The sequence below is a fragment of the Phoenix dactylifera genome, chromosome 3, assembly GCF_051530095.1.
Source record: "Phoenix dactylifera cultivar Ajwa chromosome 3, Ajwa_hap1_PhDact_Kaust_v1.1, whole genome shotgun sequence".
NCBI lineage: Eukaryota > Viridiplantae > Streptophyta > Magnoliopsida > Arecales > Arecaceae > Phoenix > Phoenix dactylifera.
The window spans coordinates 9,320,328-9,332,331 of record NC_143192.1 but is presented as its reverse complement, the minus strand read 5'-3'; the positions used below and the strand labels follow the sequence as shown (position 1 = coordinate 9,332,331).

At 40.0% G+C, this 12,004-nt stretch overlaps 1 protein-coding gene across 1 annotated transcript; it reads right to left on the bottom strand.

The window, feature by feature from the left end:
* Positions 1-4,788: 4,788 nt before the first annotated feature.
* LOC148714231 (uncharacterized) lies at positions 4,789-11,490 on the bottom strand. The gene is made up of 4 exons (XM_089929366.1): positions 11,202-11,490; positions 9,281-9,817; positions 8,086-8,219; positions 4,789-7,613 (listed from the first exon to the last, which is right to left on the bottom strand). Exons 1-4 carry the CDS (start codon positions 11,488-11,490, stop codon positions 7,110-7,112), a joined length of 1,464 nt encoding a protein of 487 aa, XP_089785492.1. The 3' UTR covers positions 4,789-7,109.
* Positions 11,491-12,004: the final 514 nt, after the last annotated feature.

The following is a 12,004-nucleotide window of genomic DNA, read 5'->3' as shown; positions in this document are numbered from 1 at the left end:
GGGGAGAAAAGAAATAAAGAAAATTTTTCTTCTCCTCATAATTTTTCTAAGTTTCTTTTGAGCTATCTGCAAGCGTGAACGTGCTCTTCTTTCTTCCCTAGAGGCGCACTGACGGGGAAGACGTGGTTCTGTATTGGGTCGTCGTATCTCTAGGAGATCTGTGCCAGCAGACCCGTGCGTGGGGGCATAAACTTTCCTGGGACAGCGCATCAGCGTGCTTCGATCCACAGGCCATCTTCTCTCTCTTTCTTCATTTTATTATTATATTGTCAAGTTAGTTATTTGCTAGTTTATTCTTCTTATTTATTGTTTTTGAATATTAGAAATATTTAATTATATTTGTGCATCTAGGCTAACAATCCAGGAAAGTTTATGTACAGTTAGCACTAGATTTTAGATTGCAATATTTATTAAATATTTTGCTGCATAATTATAAATTGTTCTATTTTAACTGTTACACATTTATGCTAGCTTTACTTTAGTACTTAATTTTTCAAGCAAAATATTAGATTGCTTAACCTCCAAGAGGTTTATTAATACCTCCATTTGGACTCCTTACGGAGTAATTTCCAGATTCCATTCAAACGGAAATTCGGAAATTGGTTAATTCATAGGAGCTAGCTTAATATTGCACTTAGGATAAAATTGAACGGTATCTAGTGAAATTATCTATTGAATAACGGTGTCTAAGAAAAGCTTGTCAAAAAGGCATACGTGCCTAAGAAAGGCTGGTACTTAAGTGAGCCAAGTGCTCCACCACCGATCTGGAGCTGATCTGGCTGTTATTCTTTGGATTTTTCAATTAGAGATCTAAAGTTCAATTTAAATATCAGTGCAATAATTTGACATAAACCTTCTCATTTCCACAGGTGTCAAAATTGTGTTAAGCTACAAACTAATGGCTTCCCACGCATCTAAAAATCTTAGTGCTAAACCTGAAAAATTTGATGGTCAAAACTTTAGAAGGTGGCAGAATCAAATACGGTTCTGGCTCACCACCTTAGGCTTGATCTCCGCCATTGGTGGGTCTAACCCATCTGCTTCACGACCTTCTACTCGCAACAACCCAAACCTTGCTCCTTCTGATGATGCATCCTCCACTAGGACTCCAGAAGAAACCAACTACCACTGTCTTCATAGAATTCTAGGAGCCCTTTCTGATAGGCTTTATGATATTTATTATATAGCTAAGAGTGTCAAAGATCTCTGGGATACCTTAGAAAATAAATATGGACTTGATGATGCCGGGGTAAATAGATTCAAAGCTTCTGACTTTAGCAAGTTTAAATTTGTTGATTCCAAATCTATGAATGATCAAATCCATGAATATGAAACATTGATTCTTCAACTCCAGGCAAATGGAACCCACTTAGATGAGTCTTTCCAAGTTGCCTGTATTATAGACAAACTTCCCTCTACCTGGTCAGACTTTGCCAAGACTTTGAGCCACACCCAAGGTGATCTGTCTCTAACCCAAGTCCTAAATTCTATTAGGATTGAAGAACAACATCGCCTTAGAGAAAAATCTCACTCCTCCAATCCTTTGCCCAAAGTCAACAATGTTGAATCCAAGCCCAAATCCAAAAATCAGAATCGTTTTTTCCGTCCCAACCACAACAAGTCCTTCAAGAAGAAATCATTCAACCATAGGAACTCCTTTCAGCCCAACAACAGAAAACCCAACTTCTCTCAGAACCAGAAGAAAGAGAAAGAAGGAGAATCTGTTCGTTGCTGTTTTGTCTGTGGTCGGACCAACCATATGGCCAACCAATGCTTCTACAAGATCACTACTCCTCGTCAACCTAGAAGTAAGGGTCCTACCACTTCTGGTGCCCAGGCCAACATGGTGACCTGTGGGGCTAACTCCTTTGAGACTGCTATCAGGTCTGTTTCCTTCATACCTGAAGTTAACATGACACAATTAGCACTTGACTGGTGGATTGATACCGGAGCTAGTATACATGTTTGTTCTGATCGCTCCTGGTTTTCATCTTATCAGATCTCATGTAGAGGAACTGTGACCATTGGTAATAATGCTGTGGCCCGTGTGCTTGGAGCGGGACGAGTGGATCTGACACTTACCTCTGGGAAGATCCTTACTCTGCAAGGCGTGCACCACGTTCCAGACATCCGTAGAAATCTAGTTAGTGGATCCTTGCTTGTCCAGCAAGGATACCGAATTGTTTTTGAATCAAATAAAGTTGTTGTAACCCATGGTGTCTCTTTCATCGGAAAAGGTTTTCTTTGTGATGGATTGTTTAAACTCAATGTAATTATTCCATCTATGAATGAAAATTCTATTGTTCTTCATATTGACTCTCCTGTTGTCTGGCATAGTAGGCTGGGACATGTAAACTATAATTCAATTAAAAGATTAATGCACTTGAATTTAATCCCAAAATTAGAAATTAAGAATAATGATAAATGTGAGATATGTGTAGAGGCCAAATTACCTAAAAAACCCTTTCACTCTGTAAGTAGAGATTCTGATCTCCTTGAACTCATACATAGTGATGTATGTGACTCAGGGAGAACCTCAAGGGGTGGAAACAAATATTTTGTAACTTTCATAGATGACCTTTCTAGATACTGTCACCTCTATCTTATCAAAGCTAAAAATGAGGTCTTAAATAAATTCAAAGTCTATAAAGCAGAGGCTGAAAACCAACTAGATAAAAAGATTAAAATCTTAAGGTCTGATAGAGGAGGTGAATATACCTCTTTTGAGCTGACCCAGTTCTGTGAAGAACATGGGATAATTCATGAAGTGACAGCTCCTTATTCACCCCAATCTAATGGAGTAGCTGAGAGAAAGAATAGAACCTTAATGGATATGGTTAACTCTATGTTAATTAGTTCAGGTGCACCAGAAAATCTTTGGGGGGAAGCACTAGTAACTGCATCTTATATCTTGAATAGAATTCCATTCAAACATAATGATAAAACTCCATATGAAATCTGGAAACATAGAAAACCTAACTTAAAATATTTAAAAGTGTGGGGGTGCTTAGCTAAAGTAAAAATTTCAGAAAATAAAAGAAAGAAAATTGGACCCAAAACAATAGATGCAATATTTATAGGATATGCAATTGAGAGTAATGCTAATAGATTTTTAGTGTTTAACTCTCAAATAAATGAAATTAATAACAACACTATAATGGAAGCAAGAGATGCAATCTACTTTGAAAGTATATTTCCTTTTAAAACAAGGATAAATGATCAAATAAATACCAATAATAACTTAGGGACTAGTTCTAGCAGAACCAGATTTAGAGAAGAAGAAGAAGAAACTGAACCTAGAAGAAGTAAAAGAACTAGAGTTGAAAAGAACTTTGGAGAAGACTACTACACATTCCTAATAGAAGACTCTCCTACTTCTTTAGAGGATGCCTTGAAATCTCTAGATGCCCCCTTCTGGAAAGAAGCAATAGATAATGAAATGCAATCTATAATCCAAAACCATACTTGGGAATTGGCAGACCTACCCCAGGAAGTAAACCCATAAGGTGTAAATGGATCTTTAAGAAGAAACTTAGGCCAGATGGAACTGTAGACAAATATAAGGCTAGGTTAGTAGCCAAAGGTTTTACTCAAAAATCTGGGATTGACTTCTTTGATGTTTATGCCCCTGTAGCTAGAATCACTACTATTAGGATTCTTATTGCCTTGGCTTCCATTCATAAGCTGGTTATACATCAAATGGATGTTAAAACTGCTTTCTTGAATGGGGACCTAGATGAAGAGATCTACATGAACCAACCCGAAGGTTTCATTGTCCCAGGTCAAGAGAAAAAGGTATGTAGGTTGATTAGATCTCTTTATGGTCTAAAACAAGCCCCCAAACAATGGCACCTTAAATTTGATGAAATAATTCTAACTAATGAATTTAAAATTAATAACACAGATGAATGTGTATATTATAAAAAGAAGAATAACAAAATTATAATTTTATGTTTATATGTAGATGATATCCTAATTTTTGGATCAGACTTAGAAATTATTAATGAAGTAAAACAATTTTATCTCTAAAATTTGACATGAAAGATTTAGAACAAGCAGACCTAATCCTTAATACTAAAATCATAAGGAATGAAAATGGAATAACTTTGTCCCAAAGCCACTATGTGGAGAAAATTCTTAAAAAGTTTCACTACTCTGATTGTCATCCTGTATCTACTCCCTATAATCCATCTCTTCATCTAAAGAAGAACTTAGGTGATCCAGTCAATCAAAGCTTGTATGCCCAGATCATTGGTTCTTTAGGATTTCTTGCAAATTATACCAGACCTGATATTGCATACTTTGTGAACCGACTAAGTAGATATACTCACAATCCTAATAATGATCATTGGACTGCTCTAGAAAGAATTCTCAGGTACCTTAAGGGTACCATATTTCTAGGATTACACTATTGTGGTTATCCTGCTGTTCTGGAAGGCTATAGTGATGCCAACTGGATCAGTGATACAGTTGACACCAAATCCACCACTGGTTTTGTCTTTCTTTTAGGAGGTGCAGCTGTATCATGGAAGTCTACCAAACAAACTGTAGTGGCTAGGAGCACCATGGAATCTGAAATGATTGCCCTAGATACCACTAGCATTGAAGCCGAGTGGCTTAGAGATCTACTGATAGATTTGCCTATTGAGACTTCACCATTACCTTCTATATCTATTCATTGTGACTGCAGATCTGCTATAGATAAATGCAATCAAGAAAATGCAAATGTGAAAATGAATAGGCACTTGAAAGTGCGCCATAAATCATTGAGATACAAATTAAAGAATAACTTGATTGCACTAAATTTTGTAAGATCCGAAAGGAATCTAGCTGATCAGCTTACCAAAGGATTGTCTAGAACAGTGGTTCTAGAGTTGTCGAGGGGGATGGGGCTAAGCCCATAAGTAAAGTCACCACGGTGGTAACCCAACCTGAAAAGGTTCAATGGGTAGAAACAAGCTAGATAGGTGACTAATGAGGAGCACTATTTGTTTTTCCCATCCCTAGGGCAACAGTGCTCATAAAAAGCAAGGGTTAGGTTGAGTTTTTACTCTTAATGAATCCGAGACCCATGAGGCAGGGTACTTACTTGCTCGTACCCTTTTTCAGGATTCACCTATATGCGTGTAGTCGTGAGGCCGCGACTGTGGAAAGTGGGCTGTTCCCTAATAACACACATGAAGAGATACCTGCGCATGGCCGTAAAGCGCAAACCCGTTTCGAGCATGTTCACGCTATATTATGTGTGCTGTTGATGAAATCTGAGCCATGGACCAAGGTTCAAGGCATAGTCCACCTTGGCTCCACAGAGGTAATCAATTGTCACTAAGTGAAGGTTCAAACCGAAAGGTACCTACACCTATTACATTATATAAGATACTCAGCATTTTATTTTGATTTTTTTTTAAATTTTATTTTGATTTTAATTTTTTTTTAAATATTTAATTTATGTGGGGGATTGTTGAATTAAATCAAATAATTTAAAAATTTGAAAACCAAAATTGGTTAACGGCCAAGTGGCAAGCATCCGTGCACAAGCAAGGGAGCAAACATGGAAGAATTTCTAATGAAAGCAAACCATGACAAGTGTCATGTATCAAGCGCAGGAGCAAACATGGAAAGGCCCCTCGAAGAAGGAAGGAAGCATGAACGGCCAAAATGCAATAAGCCGAAGAATCAAAGGAGCACAAGAAGACACGTCATCAATCCGCGGGAGGGGAATCTTCTTCTTTTGACGTGCCTGAGCCTATATAAAGGGCTCTAGGGATCATTTCAAAGTACAATCAAAATTTTTTCTTCTCCCTATTCCAAGAGTCTAGATAAAAAAGGCTCTAGGGATCATTGGGGAGAAAAGAAATAAAGAAAATTTTTCTTCTCCTCATAATTTTTCTAAGTTTCTTTTGAGCTATCTGCAAGCGTGAACGTGCTCTTCTTTCTTCCCTGGAGGCGCACTGACGGGGAAGACGTGGTTCTGTATTGGATCGTCGTATCTCTAGGAGATCTGTGCCAGCAGACCCGTGCGTGGGGGGCATAAACTTTCCTGGGACAGCGCATCAGCGTGCTTCGATCCACAGGCCATCTTCTCTCTCTTTCTTCATTTTATTATTATATTGTCAAGTTAGTTATTTGCTAGTTTATTCTTCTTATTTATTGTTTTTGAATATTAGAAATATTTAATTATATTTGTGCATCTAGGCTAACAGTCTATACTCAAATGCATTTTCCTTCTAGCTGCCATTTACAGCCTCCATGACCTAGCAAAAAGCTGAACAGAAAACCTACATGGCTGCCCATGTCATGCTCCATACGTATAGATCTTTCAATGATTTTTTGGACTTATAAATATAATTGGTTAGTGATTACCTTATCCACATTGATGCATCAAAAGAGGTCGCTAGGAGAGACTTCTGTGTGCCTGTACATCCTCCACCAGCGGCTGCTACGAGGGTTGCGTTCCTCTAAACTGGTTGTTATGGCATCCAGAGTTATGAGTTGCTATATAACACTATACTATCTCATACAAGCCCTATCAAAGCATATGGATTAGTTGTTGAGATTTGATATCTTCTCCACATCGAGTGCTGGTATCACAATACATGCCATACTGAGGAATATATCTGGTACTAAAATTGCAAACTCGTTTAATTCTATCTCAAAACCAAGTGAAGCTGTAATCTCTGCTCAGTCAAAGGAGGCTAAAAAAAGAGAGAATTTTCTTTTCCTTTCTATTTACAAGAGAGCAAAAGAGCAAACATTTTACTGCCACGTCCATAAAAGCTAATATTTTTAGCATAGAGACAGAAAATTTTACGTGTGAAAAGTAAAAAATAATTAAAATATTACTAATGCAATCCACAAGCTATCTTTGGACTTCTGTCAGCCATGCAAGCTGACAACTGCTGCTTCGATTTTTACACACCTAGAGCCTCGCTAACAGGAAAAAGATAGCATACGTGCCCAATATCACAAACGGAGACGCAATGAGAGCTCCACCGGGGCGCGGCAAACTAAGACGTTTCTTATCATGCGGGTGTATCGTTGGGCAAATACATTGTCTATACCTTTGCCTGATCCTCATTGTTTTCGCCAAAATATGGTAGCTATAAGTGTTAAACATACGTTCTAAAAAAGGGGTTCCAAGAGCAATGATGCATAAAAGAATCCTGATACGCTTGCAGCTGGGAGGCAACACTACATATATACCCATCGCGAATGCAGTGGACATATATGCCCACAAATGCCACCCATGGACACCATGCAGCCCACACGAGGTATCGTGTGCGATGATGTATACTAAGTATCGACATTCCTGCATACATGAGCCAGAATGTGGCAATGATGGAGAAGACAAACGCGGAGGCATCTGAGACTAGGAATACCTTGAAGGCATACTCTTTTGCTAGAACTGCTGTGCCACGGCCTGGATGATCATCAGCTACGTACCCCCCGGGGACGGTGAAACCAGCAGCAAATGTGACCGTAGCAATCAACACAGAAGCAATCCCGCGATTTTTGGCAAAATTCGCCTGTCTCCGGAAATCTTTGTACTTATCATCGCCGGTCAGTTTCTCTTTGACCACATCACTGGATAATTTACCGCTTTCTAAATCATGCAATTATGGAGGACTGGAAAGAGCCTTTGTTAAAGCCAAGCAGCGAGCAATACTGGAAACTCCTGCTGCATTCTACGGTACAAGAAAAAGTTTAGAACATAAAAAGAGAGATTAGTTGAAAGATTGAGAACACTAAATGTTTATAGTTAACATTAACATATCCACTCCTTATAAGCGAGCATCCCAGACTCGATGATAATATTTATTTATTTATTAAAAATACGGATTTTTTTTGGGTACAAAAGGTAAGGTAATTCCGGATCTCTTCACAAGATAAGAGCTAAAAGGTGCCGTCCAGTGAGCCGAAGTCTCGTTAACAAGATTAGCATTTATTATCGTAAGAAATGAATGCTCATGATCAAGATTTCTGTTTAGAAAAATATCTAGGGCGTTCATACATATGTGAGTTGAAGAAAAAGTGCTTATGCTTGTATGGCAAGCAAAACATGCATGAGGTCGTTAAGAGTTTTACCCTCTGGAATTGCAGGTCTTCATCCCAGATTCCGTAAGCCAAGTCGAGAGGGGAGAAGCCGTCGTGGTTGATAACGTTGACGCATACGGCTTCATCCCGGAGAAGAAAATGCACGCTCGCTTCGACGTATTTCCCTCATTATCCTGGTCATTTAACAGCTTCTTGAGATCCGGTCTCGTGGAGATAATTCTCTTGACCGCATTTAACTTTCCCCTTTTGAAAGCGACATGAAGAAAATTCTTTCCTCCTTGTCTAATAATTCGTCTGTATCTGGGCACTGTTTTAAGATCTGTCGAAGTATAGGAACGTTTCCTATAGTAGCTGCCATGTGTATGGGAAATGAGCCATTGGCATCTGGTTGGTAGGTTGTAGAGGGATATCGCTCTAATAATAGCTTCACCGTAAGACGATGACCTTCTAAAGCTGCATAATGAAGTGGAATTCCCCCAGAGGAATCCACACCTTTGGCGAGCATTGGCTTCCAATCCAATAAGTCTCGTGTAATTCCTATCACGTAAGCATTATGAAAGGTATGGTGAGTACTTGTGTTATACATTGTTCATGGTGCTTTCACAAATTAAAAGACGGAGCATTGTCTTCCATGCATATACTTGCTTTATACTCTGCTTATATGCATCTATTAAGATATTTAATCATCACAAGAACACTAAAAGAAGAAAAAAAATCAAAGTTTGTTATTTGTTATCCTAAATGGGCAGGAACAACACCAGCTAAGAAGCGGGCCAAGCCGATCCACTCGATCACATCTGGTCTCGACAACATCCCGTCTACTTCATTTTTGGGCCGATCCCTTAATTTCAATAAAAGCCAGTTGGCAATCTTGCCTCCCTTGTCATCAAAAAAAAAAAGGGTCAATCTCTTAAGGCCTGAGTTCTTCCTAGTGAATAATTGCAGTTAGCAGTTGCTTAATTCCCACTTTCTGGATCTTCTGAGGTTGAGGAAAAGATTCCTAGGTGGCTGTGCTTTTTTTTTTTTTTTGTATTATTTGATATAGCTTTCTTGTTTCTTTAGTATTTGATCATTCCATGGTGGTTTCATACTCCATATGAAAAGGTGGTGATCTACGCAAGTTCCTTAAAAAAAAGAAGAAGAGTGAGATCAGTATATAGGTCAAGTGCTCGATTACCTCGACTTCATAGGATTGCTGCATGCAGCGCCGTTTTTTTGTTAGGGCCTGCGTAAGATGCTGGAGAAGCATTCCCCCAGGAGGAAGACCGTAGCAAGGCTTTGGCTACATCGAGGGATCCTGTCACGATGGCCAGATAGAGCGGAGACATGCCGACACTATTCGGCATTGAAGCCAGTCCAGCATCCTCCTCCATCAGTACTTTGGCCACGCTCGCATGGTTATATATAGCGGCCTCGTGCAAAGCATTCGCCTCCTTCCTGTTCCTCGCCCTCAGCACTCTCCTTTTTTCGATCTCGCCCTCGCTTGCAAATTGGATGATGAGGGAGACCATCTTGTCATCCCCAGCCTTTGCAGCGCAATGCAATAGAGTATCGAGCCTCATGTTTGGTGTTGCTAAAAGAGAGACCTCTCTACGACAAATCTCCTCGGCAATATCGAGATGTCCTCGACTAGCAACTATATGGAGGACCGTGTTCCCCTCCAGTGGAACTCCAAGGAGGCTGCCGGTATCTTCTTGTGTTGGAGCATTCTTTGGTACTGTTATTGTGATCCCCCCCACTGAAGCTCCAGAAGAAAAATCTCCTGGTCATAGTAACTCATCCAGAATTCTTTTGTCTCCTGATGCTACTAATTCGAGCAATTTAGGATTCATGGGTACGCGACCAGGCTGGACTTCGCCCGGAGGAACTTCAAGATTGGAATATGTTTGTGTTGTTTTTGGCTAGTCATGCTCTCCTCGGCCATAGTTTCAGCAGCGTTGTGTGCTCCAAGGAATGCTATCTCTCTCTCTCTTAATTGAAGGGGTTCGGCTATAGTTTTTGCATCTTAGTGTACACCAAGGACTTCTCTCTCTCTCTCTCTCTCTTGATTGAAGGGGAGGCAATAAACCCACCCAAATTTATTGATGGAGAAGTATTTACATCAGGAGAGGCTACAAAAAAAGGATATACAAAAGGCAGGCAAAAGGAATTAGCCTGAAAGGAGAAGGAAATATTTTTGATGTAACGGGAGGAAGGAAATAATTTTCCGTAATTTGTTAAGAGGGAACAAAGAATAAAGTGTTTAGAAGTAGGAGTTGGAAAAGAAAAGCAAAGTGATACAAGAACAAAGTTTAAACTTCATTTAGAAGCTATGGATATATTCTTTCTCATTGCTCTTTAGCAAAGCTTTTTATAAAGATGGTGCTATTTGCTTTTATAATGGTTTCATAGGCACATAGTCTTTTTTTTCTTTCTTTCTTTTTTTACCATGATGGCGAACCTTTTTTTATCATTGTAGCACTATTGGAGGCACTAATTATGTTTAAACTTAAAGTGTGGCACACACAGACACACTCAGAGAGAGAGATGGTAGGAAATCGGAAAGCATATAAGATATTAGGATCGCCTTCTTAGGAAATTTTAATCCTAGATTTTAGGGAGTACTTGGCTAATTGAGCTAGAGTTGGAAAGCTTGAAGATTATGATTCATCCTATGGATATCAAGGAGATGGCATAAATAGACAATCTATGATGAAGGTATAGGATTCCTTCATTGATTGTGCAAATGGTGAAATGATGAAGTAATGTTATAGGTTCCTTTATTGTATACTACTTTTCATTTTATGATGGTTATCATGGCAATCATAATAAACATTATTATAACCATCATGATTTTCGTAATAATTGGGCCCAACACATGGCCAAACATTTGATGAGTGGGCCCAGACCCCAGATGGGCCAGCCTGACTCTATGTCGGCAGCCTATCTGTGGGAAGCCACCTCATGCCAATTGATGGAACAGGGGGAGTCCAACTGCTGAACAACAGCTGTTACGGGTGTCCCCCACCAGCATGAGGTATCCCAATCGCTTTGATGGCTAAGCCCACTTAGGAGGTTTGTATAAACCCTCTTATGGCCAAACTCTTTTACTTAAACCACTTACAGTTCATCCCTCTCTCTTAGGATTTTAGAATCCTTCTTGTTACGGCATGCGTAAGATGCTGGAGAAGCATTCTCCCAGGAGGAAGACCATAGCAAGGCTTTGGCTACATCGAGGGATCCTGTCACGATGGCCAGATAGAGCAGAGACATGCCGACACTATTCGGCATTGACGCCAGTCCAGCATCCTCCTCCATCAGTACTTTGGCCACGCTCGCATGGTTATATTTAGCGGCCTCGTGCAAAGCATTCGCCTGGTTCCTATTCCTCGCCCTCACGACTCTTCTTTCTTCGATCTCGCCCTCGCTTGCAAGCTGGATGATGAGGGAGACCATCTTGTCATCCCCAGCCCTTGCAGCGCAATGCAATGGAGTGTCGAGCCTTGTGTTTGGTGCTTGCCAAAAGAGAGACCACTCTACGACAAATCTCCTCGATAATATCGAGATGTCCTCGACTAGCAACTATATGGAGGACCGTGTTCCCCTCCAGTGGAACTCCAAGGAGGCTGCCGGTATCTTCTTGTGTTGGAGCATTCTTTGGTACTGTTATTGTGATCCCCCCCACTGAAGCTCCAGAAGAAAAATCTCCTGGTCGTAGTAACTCATCCAGAATTCTTTTGTCTCCTGATGATGCTAATTTGAGCAATTTAGGATTCATGGGTACGCGACCAGGCTGGACTTCGCCTGGAGGAACTTCAAGATTGGAATATGTTTGTGTTGTTTGGCTAGTCATGCTCTCCTCGACCATAGTTTCAGCAGTGTTGTGTGCTCCAAGGAATGCTATCTCTGTCTCTCTTAATTGAAGGGGTTCGGCTATAGTTTTTGCAGCTTAGTGTGCACCAAGGACTTC